At 46.9% G+C, this 15,314-nt stretch overlaps 1 protein-coding gene across 1 annotated transcript in view; it reads right to left on the reverse strand.

Annotated features, from left to right (window-relative positions):
* Positions 1 to 222: 222 nt before the first annotated feature.
* The window catches only part of GATA4 (GATA binding protein 4), a 58,471-nt gene continuing 43,379 nt past the window's right edge, over positions 223 to 15,314 (reverse strand). The window contains exons 3-7 of the mRNA XM_081001105.1: positions 9,690 to 9,856; positions 7,690 to 7,815; positions 6,165 to 6,252; positions 5,019 to 5,170; positions 223 to 4,168 (exon numbers count right to left, since the gene is read on the reverse strand). Coding sequence (XP_080857231.1) covers positions 3,986 to 4,168; positions 5,019 to 5,170; positions 6,165 to 6,252; positions 7,690 to 7,815; positions 9,690 to 9,856 — 716 coding nt within the window. The 3' untranslated portion in view covers positions 223 to 3,985. The remainder of the gene's footprint in view (positions 4,169 to 5,018; positions 5,171 to 6,164; positions 6,253 to 7,689; positions 7,816 to 9,689; positions 9,857 to 15,314) is intronic.

A 15,314-nucleotide genomic window follows, 5' to 3' on the forward strand; every position in this document is an offset into this window, starting at 1 on the left:
CAAGGTGCTTGCACATGTAAATAATTTGCAGCCTCCCCAGCTGCTACAGTTCCTGGAATGTTTAGCGGGGAAGAAGTTACACCATGAGTTCTTCCTTGCAAGTGTGACAGCCACAGAGGCTGTCCCGTTAGAGGGAAGGACCAACAGCCCTCAGCAACAGCCCTCACAAATGTCTACCAGCCACACAAACATGGCTGAAAAACTACTGTTTCTTTCAGGGAATAATAATAATAATAATTTATTATTTGTACCCCGCCCATCTGGCTGGGTTTCCCCAGCCACTCTGGGCGGCTTCCATAGAAACCAAAAAACACTAAAATATCATACATTAAAAACTTCCCTGAACAGGGCTGCCTTAAGATGTCTTCTGAATGTCAGGTAGTTGTTTATCGCTTTGACATCTGCTGGAAGGGCGTTCCACAGGGTGGGCACCACTACCGAGAAGGCACCACTAATGAGAAGGGAAGGGGAATGAGCTGCGTGAAACTGGCACGCAGGGTTTGGCAGAGATTTTACAAAAGCTGCAATGTGTTTTAATTAATGTTCATTTGGTGGCAGAAGGAGATCAGGCCTTGGGACTCCCTAGCACCTGAAATATTGGAGAAAATGTAAGTGGGCCCTTTATTAAATGCTTGGACCTTAGGCAAAAAGGATAGGTCTGCCTTCTAAAAACGTTCCTGCAGGAAAGTCCTTTGCCACCATCTTGTTGTTACAGCGCTGGGCACAAACAGATCCAACTTGTGCCTGGCTAACCAAACGCTGCCTTCAGATTGACAGGAGTGCCACTGAGGAAGAACACCCGCCAGGGTTCGGCTGGGCAAGTCGCACAAGGTTTGTGGCCTCAGTTACAACGTCCAAACTGTGGAGCCAGACAAAAGTTCTCTTCGAGGCAGAACTGAAGACTATAACTGGAAAGGTGTTTGTGTCCACCTAGATTAGTTTTGTCTGATGGGCAGCAGCTCTCTAGGGCAGCGTTTGCCAAGGTGGTGCGCTCCAGTGGCTGATGGGAGTTGTAGTCCAAAGACGTTGATCCAGGGACTCTCAAATCTTCTCTATCCCTTGCCATCTGATTCAGTTAACTAGCCATGCTGGGGATTAAATCTGGCTTCTTCTGTATGCAAAATGTGCCCTCTATGACTGAACCACTTTAATCTAAAGACTGAGCTGAACCATCTTCTCCATCAATTGACTATAGTCTGGAGCCTGTAAGATTTGCAAAGTAGGGCCAAATCGAACGAGGTCAAGTGTAAAATGCACCGAAAAGCTTTGAGGATTAAGCTTAATAAAGCCATTCTGTTTGCTTTCAGATAGGCAAGGCTGGGCTTGCTTTTGTTTAAATCGGCTCAAGCGCTTTATAGCTCCTTGATGTTTGCAGGAGTGGGAATGCCAGCCTTAAACAGCAGCTTTGCAGTATTGTTTTTAAACATGCCAGGATTAGCGTAGGTTAAATGATGGTAATCGTCGTGTCCAAACAAAGCTGATCACCGATCAAGCGAGCTGCTGTTTAAGGACTGCGCCACCTGTGACCTACGTTTCACCTCTTTCTTTCAAAAAAGCAAGAGCGTTTTGTGTGAGAATGAAAGAGAATTTAATTTGGGGAGGCCATAGCGCAAGGAGAGAGCATTTGCCTTGCATGCAGAAGGGCCAAGGTTCAATCAAGGTTCAAAGTCTAGTGTCCAGATCAAGGGAAGTCATAGTACCACTCTATTCTGCCTTGGTCAGACCACATCTGGAATACTTCATCCAATTCTGGGCTCCGCAATTTAAGAAGGATGTTGACAAGCTGGAACGTGTGCAGAGGAGAGCGACCAAGATGATCAAGGGTCTGGAAACTATGCCTTATGAGGAACGGTCGAAGGAGCTGGGTATGTTTAGCCTGGAGAAGAGGAGACTGAGATATGAGAGCCACCTTCAAATATTTAAAGAGCTGTCACACGGAAGAGGGAACAAGCTTGTTTTCTCCTGCTCTGGAGGGTAGGACTCAAGCCAATGGCTTCAAGTTAGAAGAAAGGAGATTCCGACTAAACATTCGGAAAAACCTTTCTGGCAGTCAGAGCTGTTTGGGAGTGGAACAGACTCCCACCAGAGGTGGTGGGCTCTCCTTCCTTGGAGATTTTTAAGCAGAGGTCGGATGGCCATCTGTCATGGATGCTTTAGCTGTGATTCCTGCATTGCAGGGGGTTGGACTAGATTAACCTTGGGTCCCTTCCAACTCTTAAGATTCTATGATTCTATGAATCCCCAGCAACTCCAGATAGGGCTGGTCGAGACCCCAGTCTGCAGATCCTGGAGAGCTGCTGCCAGTCCGTGTCAACAGTACTGAGAAAGATGGAGCGGCGGTCTGACTCAGGTCCTGTGTTCCTAAGGGCGATAGGAAATCCCTCTTTCGGATCCATTCCTGGTGGGAACAGCTGCTTTGAAAATAATAATAATAATAAAGATTTATTGATAGCAATGGGTGGGGAGAGGAGGAAGAGGAGGAGGCATAATCAAGATGTCAGAAAAGCAATTAAATTAACACTGGCACAGTGCAGGCAGTTGCAAAACTGCTGGATGCACAAGATTCCTCTTGCGACAGTCACTAGCCGTGGTATCCAGAACCCGACAATTCTGTCCCAGGTCTCGTGTCTTTTTCCAGACCCTGAAGTCTCCCACTTAGTGTTTTTCTGTGGCATTTGCTGTACAATGCATCTCCTTTTCCATCCTGGCTTATTATGGGATTGCAGTCCTACATTCAGGGAAGGAGAAAACCCAAAATAAATCTTAAGTATTCATTCGGCGTTGCAGTCGACGGCGACGGTAACTCAAGAGTCCTGCCCAGCAACAAGTGCTCTTTTGCGTTGTGGGTGGGGACATTTTGACAATCAAACGGGGGACATGAAGGGATAACGCCCCAACTAGTGCCCCGTGAGTCTGCTCACCCCTCGTTTCAAAGAATCGACGGCTTGCAACCGAGTAGGCAAATATCACCACTGAGAGGAGCCAGATTTGTGCATGGGGGCCGCCAGCCGCTGACCGTCCCCCCCCCATCACTCGTAAGTATTGGGGTATTGTTTGGTCCACATGTTCTCTCTTCTCCTCCCGCCTTTGCACAATTCATGTCCATTGCTTTGCTTTTTCAGGATTCGATTCATTAAGCTGGTTGCCTTTCCAGAGACATTGGGCAAGGTGAAAGATCCGTTGGAGGGGATAGATCTGTTGACAGCTCAGACACATAATCTTGCAGGTATCTGACCTTGGGTATTTCAATGAGGATCAGATGTCTGGAAAACACATTCACACAGCCAATGCCTGCCCCAGGAAGATCTTGGAAATGATCATCATTCCTGCATTGCAAGGGGTTGGACTAGATAAAGCTCTGGGGTCTCAACTCTAAAATTCTCTGGTTCTACGGAATGCCAGTGCAAGAGAATCTTCTCTCCTCCTGCCGGGCCAGAGCGGGGAATTTAATAGATAGCAAAAGCCAACAAGGGTGCTGTCAAAGACTGAAAGGCCAGATTTGTCCATGTGTATACATACTTTTAATTGGAGTTTCTGTCAGCTTTTCTGAAGGCAGTTGTCATTCGAGGCTCTGAAGCGACTGAAGACCTCGTTCGTTCCAAGCGTGGAAGTCTTTTTCAAAGCAAGAACCCCAAACAAAACCTTTCGACGGCATGATCTGGAACGGTTGTGTACACTTCAATCGCCTCCGAAGCATATTCGTTCTCCTCAAAGAATTCTGGGCATGGTAGTTTGCCAAAGGTTGCTGGGAATCCAGACTCTGTGAGGGGTGAGCCACAGTACCCAGAATCCTTTGCGAGAAAGAATGCGCCTCGGAGAGGCTTTCAAGGAACGGCGTGCACCCAGCCCTCGGATCGGGATCTACAGCCCTCAGGAAAGTGGTCAGAGAAAGCAAGCAAAAGGAAATGAAGAAAGCACCCCGGTGTTGTCTGATGGTGGAAAGACGCCTTTGTATCCCGAGCCTGAAGCTGCGGCGCAGATACAGTTATGCCGTGATAATGTCTCCGTGGCTTTCACCCAGGACCAGACTGTTCCAGGAGTCTTGCTTGGAGCTGGGCTGCGGAGACTGGCTCATAGATACCGGGTAGCTCTGTGGAGAAAGTTTGAGGCTTGGCATGGGAGAGTGAAGAGCAGGTCCATGTCCAGACATGGCAGCGACTGAGAATGCCTGATTTTGGGGGTGTGTGGAGGTGGAATGGAGAAAGAAAGAGAAAAACAGATTATCAACAGAAGCGCAGGGGAAGGAAGTAATTAACAGCAGCAACTCGCAATTAAACACAATAATATGCTTAATAGAGATGAATTATACCCTAGTGCAAGGGACGCGAGTGGCGCTGTGGTCTAAACCACAGAGCCTAGAGCTTGCCGATCGGAAGGTCGGTGGTTCGAATCCCCACGACGGGGTGAGCTCCCATTGCTTGGTCCCAGCTGCTAACCTAGCAGTTTGAAAGCACGTCAAAGTGCAAGTAGATAAATAGGTACCGCTCTGGCGGGAAGGTAAATGGTGTTTCCGTGCGCTGCTCTGGTTCGCCAGAAGCGGCTTAGTCATGCTGGCCACATGACCCGGAAGCTGTACGCCGGCTCCCTCGGCCAATAAAGCGAGATGAGCACCGCAAACCCAGAGTCGGTCACAACTGGACCTAATGGTCAGGGGTCCCTTTACCTTTACCTACATTCTGCATGTGCAAATGGCTTGAGATACCTATTAGGTCCATAAATTACCACATAGCACATATTCAACACAAAAATTGGCTGCAATTTGTTCTTGACAAAGGACAGCTGGACATATAAAGGGCCCCATTACCTTCAGTAGCTGAGGGCCACATCAAAGCTGAATCTGGCCCTGTGGGTAGCCATCCGCCAGGGACTCTTTTAGGTGCGCTTCCTGCATTGCAGGAATGACCTGCAGGGTCCCCTCTAATTCTACAGTTCTATGATTCTATAATCGCCGCACGAGTTGGGCCCACAATCTTTCCATTTTGCCCCGCTCCTCCTGCGGCGGTTCCTTCCTTCCTCACCTGTGGAATAGGCACCGGGTGCCCGTAATGAGAGGAGATCCCTGGTTCCATTTTGATGGGGTGCATTTTTTCCATGGCAGTTGTGGTTGTTGTCGTGGTGGTGCAGGGGGCAGAGCTGACGGACGAGGGGAGGCTGTCGCTGCTGGCAGACCCTGGGCATGGCAGAAGAGAAGGGAGAAGACAACAATGCGTTAAACTAGGTCTGTCTTGAGACTGTGCCAGATTCTGTTGTGGTCAATTTTTTCATCCGGGGGGGGTGGGGAGCCTTCCATTTTTTTTGCAAAGATAACAAACTGGGCATCTGGTGGCTCTCCCTTGGGCTTTTAGCACTGCTGCTCAAGTCCTCTGGAATCAGCTGAAATTACATAAATTGCAATGTTGTGGTGTTTGTTTATGGATTAATAATGGAAAATCAATTGTGTGGCGCAATGGGTTTTGCTGTTAACCAGAAAGTTGGTGGTTTGAATTTTTTGTTTTACAATTTAGAATACTCATTCGAACAACCTTAAAATATCAATGACTTCCCTTCTTGTCTTTCCATGGTTCATTTTGCATGCCATAGATCCCTGTGTATTTTACATAAACTAAACCATTCAGTATTCCATGATTACATCCATCAAAACTTATTTACACAGTTGAATTTTTCTAAATGCTGCCAACCTTTTTCAAGGGTACACAATTTCCCCACATATTCAATAAACATTTTCCAGTCTTTTCTAAATGTATGTTCTTCTTGTTGACGTTTAGAAGACATCTGAAGGCAGCCCTGTTTAGGGAAGTTTTTAATGACTGATGTTTTAATGTATTTTTAATCTTTTGTTGGAAGTCGCCCAGAGTGGCTTTGTTAATTTCATTGTGCACAGGTTGTACATTGACAATAAAGGTATTCTTCTTCTTCTTCTTCTTCTTCTTATCATCATCATCATCATCAGATGGGTGGGGTAGAAATAATAAACTATTATTATTAGTATATTATTATATGTTGAGTCGGCAAGTTGCGCATATTCCATCAGCTTAAATTGCCATTCTTCTTTAGTTGGGACTAAAATTCTATGGTTCGGTGATCTGTACAAATTGTTTCATTGTTTCTGACTTGGGCTGTGAAGTGGTATATACATTTTGCAAAGCAAGCAACCCTGCAGTCACCTGATGGCGCCTTGGATTTGTTTAAATTCTTCGGTTTCCGCTTCCTGGTCTGGATTCCTTCCTTCCGCATTGCTAAAGGCCTCGGGACCTAAGGAGACACCAGCCTTTTAGAACATGCACAAAACCCCAGGAACATCAACCCCTCCCAATATTACACGGTCCATGGCTAACGGGAGCTGGGCTGCAAAGCCAGGAACTGAGGCAGAACTGTTTCGTAGCAGGTTTTCATCTCACCGCAAGGAAGACAAGCTAAGAACATCTGAATGTAAAAAGTGCTTGCAGGATCCGACCAAGGGCTCATCTAGTCCAGCATCCTTTTCCCACAGGGGCCAACTGGATGCCCATGGGAAACCCACCAGAAGGATTCAGACACAAGAGTCTTTTCTCCTCCTGTGGTTTCCAGGCAACTGGTTCCGAAGCATTGATGCTTCAAACTGTGAATTGCAGACCATGGTCACCGTGTCTAGTAGCCATCAACAGCCCTCTCCTCTGTGAATTTTGTCTAATCCTCTTTCAAAGCCATCCAGCTTGGTGACCATCCTGTGGCAGGGAGTTCCACAGTTAAAACTATGCACTAATTGAATAAGTGTTTTCTTTTCATTTTATGGCCGGACAAAATCAAATAGTTCCACAATGCATGTCACACCACAGAGAAAAGCCAAGCACGGGCAGTAGTTCCATGGTGCCATGTACACTACATATTCCACGTTCCAGAGAGACTGCAAGACGTATGTTCTTCTTTGGTGTGTCACTCTTACCTCGTGGAGGAGGGGTGAGAATAATAAATAAATAAATATTTTTTTATTTGTACCCCGCCCTTCCCGGTTCTGAAAACCGGGCTCAGGGCGGCTAACAACAAATTTAAAGCACTTCATTGATGCAACAAAAAACAGCATAAAAAGCAGTATAAAACGTGAATAACAATAAATTCAGAATTCAAAAATCAATTTAGGGGGAAAATCCATCCAATAAACATTAGATGATCACCAGGGCTAGCTGGCTAAATTAGTCCTATTTGGGCCAGCGAGGAGACAGGGGGGAATTAGCTGTGGGATCCCAGAGCGGGTAATCTTCATAAAAAGGGGAGGGGGAGGGAAGGAAGGGGAATAAAAGATAGGCTAAGTTCAAATTGAAAGCCAGGCGGAATAGCTCTGTCTTACAGCCCCTGCGGAAGGAAGTTAATTCCTCCAGGGCCCTGGTCTCATGGGACAGAGCATTCCACCAGGTTGGAGCCATTACTGAGAAGGCCCTGGCCCTGGTGGAGGATAATCTGACTTCCTTAGGGCCCGGGACCTCTAAACTATGATTATTCATGGACCTTAAGGTCCTCTGCGGGGCATACCAGGAGAGGCGGTCCCGTAAATACAAGGGCCCTAAGTCAAAACAAATGGAAGGACTGAACAAAATAAAATAGTTCCCCAATGCGCAGGAAAAGCCAAGCAGGGAGAGCATTTTCGTACACTACATATCCCATGCTCCAGAGAGACTGCAAAATGAATGCTCTGCTTTGGCACGTTGCTCTTACCCCATGGAGCTTCATGTATAAACCGCAGGCGTTACAGACTGGCTCGCCTTCTGCATTCCGGCGCCACAGCGTGGTCGTAGTGGTATGGCAATTGGCACATGAGAGCCCGATCCGACGGGAAGCAGACTGCGGGAACAAGGGTCGGAAGCAAGAACAAATGGCTGTTAACTCACCAGTGGCCTTGGGCAAACCATTCTTATTTAAGAAAACCTAAAGTCTGCAGAGGTCGGGTTCCTGGCTGTGGTCACCTCTAGATCTCACACAACCCCTGTTCTAAAACAGCTGCATCAGCTACCGGTTTGTTTCTGGGCCCAGTTAAAGGTGCTCACAGTTTGGGTTCAAAGCATGAAATGACTCGGGCCCTAAGCATCTGAGAGACCGGCTCCTTCCCTACAGATCCCCTCAGATATTAAGATCAGCAGAGGGGGCCTCCTTGATCGTTCCTTTTTCCTCAGAAGCTCAGCCGGAGTGGCCTAGGACAGGGCCTTCTCTGCAGCGGCCCCTAAGTTGTGGAATTCCCTCCCCACAGAGGTGCCTCTGGCTTCTTCGCTACACAGCTTTTGCGAATGCTGAAGATGCAACCTGGATAGCTCAGTTGGTTAGAGCATGGTGCGGATAACGCCAAGGTTGCAGGTTTGATCCGCTTACGGGACAGCTGCCTATTCCTGCACTGCAGGGGGTTGGACTGGATGATCCTCAGGGTCCCTTCTACCCTGACCTTGGAGATCTGAGACATGTGTTTTCAGGGCCCACCCTATTCCTGTCCCTGCAACCCCTTACAAAAGGCGTTATTCAGAATGTAAGTTTGCACGACCCACTAACAAGGCAATAAAACAACGCAGTAACCGTCAATTGCATGTTCCTCCAAAATCCAGTGAAAACTAGTTTAATTAATTCAACAAAACTGATGAACTTGATCCAGGGATGTTCAGAGTCTGATAGTCATTTACATCTACAGCAATCGCCTACTGTCTTTTTTACTTTACTTTTTACTGTCTTCAAGTATCTTAGAGCCTCCTAGGTAATCCCACCGCCACTAGGGGGCGCTACTGTCCATGTTGGGAACCTTTGTATTAAATCGGGTCCTCCCTTAATGAGGGCACGTATTGTGGTGAGACCTGGACAACCGACTCCCTGTGTTGTGGGTGAGTACGATTGGTCAGCCACAACACCCGATTGGTAGGTCCCTCGTAGCTGGGTGCAATCTGGCCAATGGGACGCAGTCCACATGGTTCAAGGGACCTATTTATGCCCATGCACGTGACCCAGAGCTTCCTCTTTCGGCACGTGCATCGGAACACCCGCCCACCTCTCCCTACTTTTAGGGCTTTGCGCTTGACCTTGCTATGCCGTCATGTGTCGTCTGTCGTTGGGACAGGGGCACGGCAGGATTTTTCCCCACTTGGCTGATAGGCCGTTGCCATTTGGGTTTCGCCTGCCGCGTAGCAAATTGTCACAACTTGTAAGGTTGTGGGTAGGCTCTGGTTCAGGTGATAGGGATGGGAGAACGCTCTCGCCATCCCTATGTGAAGGGTATTCCATTAAAAGAATCCAGGGACTCGATGGTTTGGTCATCCCCTGAGAGGGGGTTGTGCCCGTGCCTGAGTCCAGGGGGACATTTGGGTGGTGGAGATAGCCCGTTCCCGGCTTTCCGCTTATCCAGGTGTTCACCCTTGGCTGACCTATGCTGGAACCCTGGGTCAGCACTACCTGCCATGGTGCAGGGGGCTAGTTGAACCAGAGCCTATGCAACCAGTCACTTTCTGTAATCAATAAAGTTGTGGCCTAAATTCTGCCAAAAACCAAAATTTGAGTCAAGTGTGAATTTATTTAGGGGGGGGGGGGAGGTTTCTGGTCTGAACATGCAAAAATATAACAAGCAATGATGCAATATCATAAACTAGGGAATGGGAATTTCTAATTGGCCGCCAGAAACTGAGATCGCGCTTCTGGGCTGAGTTCAGAGTCAGCATCCTAGGTTGGCGCAGGCGTTTCCTTACCAGCCTCCTCTGGGGTTTGATCAGCGGTCGGTTAATGCCGTTTATCTTGTGGTAGAGACCGCAAGCGTTGCACAGGTAATGGCCAGTCCCGTCTCTCCGCCACAGCGGGGTGGACATCGCTCCACAGTTGACGCATTCCCGGCCTTCGGAGTAATCGTCATAAAAATCTGCAGAAGCAAGAGGGAAAGGGGGAGAGAAAGAGGAAACAAAAGTTGGTCTCGCAGAATCATAGAGTTGTGGCATTGCAAGGAACCCCCTGCGATGCAGGAATACAGCGAAAGTATCCATGACAGATCCAACCTCTGCTTAAAAACCTTCAAGGAGTTCACCACCTCCTTAGGGAGACCGTTCCACTTTCACACAGCTCTTACTGTCAGAAAGCTTTTTCTGATGTTAAATTGGAATCTCCTTTCTTGTACAGTGGTATCTTGGTTTTCAAACTTAATCCGTTCCGGAAGTCCGTTCCAAAACCAAAGCATTCCAAAACCAAGGCACGCTTTCCCATAGGAGGTAATGCAAAATGCATTAATCCGTTCCTGGCTTTTAAAAACAACCCCTAAAACAGCAATTTAACATGAATTTTACTATCTAATGAGACCATTGATCCATAAAAAATGTACAGAGGGACCTCAGGTTACAGACACTTCAGGCTACAGACTCCGCTAACCCAGAAATAGTACCTTGGGTTAAGAACTTTGCTTCAGGATGAGAACAGAAATCGTGTGGCGGCAGTGGGAGGCCCCATTAGCTAAAGTGGTACCTCAGGTTAAGAACAGTTTCAGGTTAAGAATGGACCTCCAGAACAAATTAAGTTCTTAACCCAAGGTACCACTGTACTGCAGTCACTCAATCAATCAATCAATCAATCAATCCATCAGTCAGTAGCTGAACTGGGTTCCACACAGTCACAAAACCAAAACCAAAAGAGTGACAAAAACGCAAAATAAATAGCAAAAACAGGCAGACCTCAGCATAACACTCAAAACGGAAGTGTAACACTCAAAACAAAGCACATTCGGCTTCTGAAAAAAGTTTGCAAACCAAAACACTTACTTCCAGGTTTGCAGTGTTTGGCTTCCGAGTTGTTTGAGTACCAAGGTGTTTGAGAACCAAGGTAATTGTAATTTGAAGCCATTGGTTTGAGTCCTACCCTCCAGAGATGGAGAAAACAAGCTTGTTCCCTCTTCCATGGGACAGCCCCTGAGATATTTGAAGATGGCTATCCAATCTCCTCTCAGTCTCCTCTTCTCCAGGCTAAACATACCCAACTCCCTCAACTGTTCCTCATAAGGGTTGGTCTGGAAATGCATTTCCAATTCAGGTGATATGCAGAATCTTGGGCAGCATCTTAAAAAGCAGAGACATCACCTTGCCAACAAGGGTCCGTATAGTTAAAGCTATGGTTTTCCCAGTAGTGATGTATGGAAGTGAGAGCTGGACCATAAAGAAGGCTGATCGCTGAAGAATTGATGCTTTTGAATTATGGTGCTGGAGGAGACTCTTGAGAGTCCCATGGACTGCAAGAAGATCAAACCTCCCCATTCTGAAGGAAATCAGCCCTGAGTGCTCACTGGAAGGACAGATCGTGAAGCTGAGGCTCCAAGACTTTGGCCACCTCCTGAGAAGAGAAGACTCCCTGGAAAAGACTCTGATGTTGGGAAAGATGGAGGGCACAAGGAGAAGGGGACGACAGAGTACAAGATGGTGGGACAGTGTTCTCGAAGCTACCAGCATGAGCCTGACCAAACTGCGGGAGGCAGTGGAAGACAGGAGTGCCTGGCGTGCTCTGGTCCAGGGGGTCATGAAGAGTCGGACACGACTGAACGACTAAACAACAACACCCAATCTCCTCTCAGTCTCCTCTTCTCCAGGCTAAACATACCCAACTCCCTCAACTGTTCCTCATAAGGCTTGGTCTGGAAATACATTTCCAATTCAGGTGATATGCAGAATCATAGGCAAATCTGAACCGATTGACTCTCCTGCCCTGAGGCCAATCAAGGTTAAGTGCATATAGCTCCAGGAAGGAAGATTCAAAGGGATTATAGTTCTTGATTTCACTTTTCGATTTAAAAATCTATAAGCCACCTTTCTGGTACCCAAGACAGTGACCAAAATATAGGCACGGAGGGGGACAGGATGGCACAGAATTACGATACATATATATTATAAAATACAACTATAATAAAACTGTATTAATATATTTCAGGAAGGTATTCTAAAAGCTGAGTGCCACACAAGACCTGTTCCTACATTGTATGTAACGGATCTCCTGATAAGATGATAGATGCAGGAGTGCAGGAAGATACAACATAAGGAGATAAATTCCCAAAAAGTGAAAATCCGTTGAGCTTTTTTTGAGCTTTTCTTGGGGGGTGGGGAGGGCAAAATTGTTGCAATTTTTATTTTTTATTTTTTTGCAGAATCTCCCCCCAGAATGAAGTTTCCACCAATTTATTTAGGAAAATCAACACTTCCAATATGGACTGCCACATGCCTAGGTTTTCTCAGGCATTTTAGTCAGTTTCCAAAAATTCCGCCTGAATGCCATTTTCCACAGAGCAAATCCCGGCTACGTACAGGAAACTCTGAATGTATGGCAGCCTTATCTTAGGTATCCTGGTCCCAAAGCTGTACAGTGGTACCTCGGGTTAAGAACTTAATTCGTTCTGGAGGTCCGTTCTTAACCAGAAACTGTTCTTAACCTGAGGTACCACTTTAGCTAATGGGGCCTCCCGCTGTCACCGCACGCTTTCTGCTCTCATCCTGAAGCAAAGTTCTTAACCCGAGGTACTATTTCTGGGTTAGCGGAGTCTGTAACCTGAAGCGTATGTAACCCGAGGTGCCACTGTATAGAATCACCAGCACAAATTAACTTTGCCTGCTTGCTACTGGTGCAGCCACTAGGGGGAAGCATCATCCCAATCTAGGCCAGAAGAATGGACAGGGCAAGTTTCATAGAGAATCATAGAATTGTCAGGTTGGCAGGGAACCCGAGGGTCACCTAGCCAAGTGGTGGCAAACATATGGCACGTGTGCATCCGAAACCTGCAGCCCTAGTGCCCTAGCGGGCAGGCAAGGGATGTCGCCCCTGCCCCCGCCTCCCAGCCAGCTCCACTTCTGAGAGATCCCCGCCTCCACTCCTGCTTGCAGGCAAGGCTCCAAGCCGTTCGAGCTCTAAGCTGTTCGAAAACTGAGGTACCAGCGCGAAAAATAAGTTTGTGAGAGACTGGTGGAGGTTTACTGCTTAAGCAAATGTTTCAGACAGCAGAAGAAAAGTCTCAAGGGTGTTACTCCCAGGTGCAGATGTGTAAAAAGTCCCCAACCCACTTTTTTTGTTGTCTTTCTGCATTTATTAGAATGTTTTCTGCACATAGAAGCTCCTGGTGGTTTTGTGCATATTTTTTAGGACCCAGCTTATTTCTGCAGTTATAAGTTGCTTTGAAAAAGCTTTTAATACTGAAACTGTGAAAAGGGAGACTGCTCTTGTGCGCATGTCCTGCTTTCCGCTGGTATTTGGGTTAGTTAACCCCATGTATTGCAGGAATTGCTAAAACCTCTACTTAAAAGCCTCTGTCTGTTCTATCTATTATAAGCAACCCTGTTTTCCAGTGACAGCCCCAGATTTACAGAAGCCGTCCCGATTTCTGATTTGATCGCAGAATGTCCCGCTTTTCCTTAAAGGTAAAGGGACCCCTGACCATTAGGTCCAGTCATGACCGACTCTGGGGTTGCGGCGCTCATCTCACTTTATTGTCCGAGGGAGCCGGCTTACAGCTTCCAGGTCATGTGGCCAGCAGGACTAAGCCACTTCTGGCGAGCTAGAGCAGCACACGGAAATGCCGTTTACCTTCCCGCCGGAGTGGTACCTATTTATCTACATGCACTTTTACATGCTTTCGAACTGCTAGGTTGGCAGGAGCAGGGACCGAGCAACGGGAGCTCACCCCGTCGTGGGGATTCGAACCGCCGACCTTCTGATCGGCAAGTCCTAGGCTCTGTGGTTTAACCCACAGCACCACCCGTGTCCCGCCACCCGTCTCCCACTTTTCCTTAGGACGTCCCTATTTTCATTGGAGAAATGTAGAGAGGGTAGGGAGTTATGCGACCCCTGAGCCATGGAGATCTTTAGAAGACATCTGAAGGCAGCCCAGTAAAAGGAAGGGGCTTTTTTAAACAAAATGCTTAATGTTTTATTATGTTTTTCTATATGTGGGAAGCTGCCCAGAGTGGCTGGGCTAACCCTGTTAGATGGGTGCAGTGCCATATTTATGTATAAGCTAAACAAGTTTATAGCTTAGGGCCAAAAAATTGAAGAAAAAACACACACCTGGATGTACGTTTCCAAAATATAAGATAAAAAAATACAAATAAAATAAAACCTACATACAGCAAAGTGTTTTGTGCTGTGTAGGCTCCCATGATGTAAATAATGGGCCCCACCTGCTCCCTAAAATATCACTGCTTTGCTCCTTTCTATATATAGGGAGCCTACATTCTGAATGGACTGGTTGCATGGCCACATGTGCAAATGGCTTGAGATACCTTTTAGGTCCATAAATTACCATATGGCATATATTCAACACAAAAAACAGCAGCAATTTGTTGTTGACAAAGGAGAGCTGGACATATAACGGGCCCCATTACCTTCAGTAATCAAACCTAAATCCGGCCCTGGATGGGTGGGGTATAAATAGTACAATAACGATAATGATAAGGATAGAATAGGATGTCCCTATTTTCATCAGAGAAATGTTGGAGGGTATGCTCTTCTTATGTTATTAGGAAAATAATCCTAAGCGATGCCCCTGCCATCTGATATGCTCTGGATTTATATGCGGCCCAGGATTTATAACCATGCGGTAACAGAGGGCTGTTTGTGCTGCAATTCTTAGGCAGAGCACACATAACGTCCAGGCCCAAGCTGATAAGAAACGCATTTCTTCTTTTTTTTGGAAGAAATTCAGCCTCAGTCCTGTGCCAGACAGAAGCTGGAATCACTTGCAAAGCGGGGGTGAAACTTGCTGTGGAGCGGAACGGTTTAAAAAGAACAGCTGCAGGCCTTGGAGGCCGCAACGCATCAAATTCCGCCCTGCTAATTGTGCTGTTGGAATGGACTCGCTCTCCTTTCCAAGATGGTGCAAAGCAAAAGTTGAGGTCCACCAAACCAAACATTCGCCCAGCCCCATGCAAGAGCCAGCCAGTCCCATCTTGCCCAGCATCCTGCTTTCACTTCAACCAGCCAGATGTCTTTGGGAAGAAGGACCTGAGCACAAGAGCACTCTCCTAGGGCTGCCATATGTCCAGACATAAACAGAAGACATATAATATTTGCATGGAGTCACAAACGAACAAGAAACAAATAAATGTTCCCTGAACAGGAATGGTAAGTCACTGCCAAAGATCACTGAAATGGAGGCAGAATGTCTTTCCACACTCAATATCCTACACAGGTGAGATGATGGATGCTCCAAACATCGCAATAGAATGCTCAAAGCACAGCAGCAGACAGTACAGTTCTTCTAGGATAACCAACTGTTTCAATGATAAACCTTCATCAGCAAATTAATAGTCACCAAAGGCACATCAAATGGCCATGGATCAGCTATCACTAAAAAGCACTTT

The sequence above is a fragment of the Podarcis pityusensis genome (assembly GCF_964106645.2).
Source record: "Podarcis pityusensis genome assembly, chromosome: 3".
Lineage (NCBI taxonomy): Eukaryota > Metazoa > Chordata > Lepidosauria > Squamata > Lacertidae > Podarcis > Podarcis pityusensis.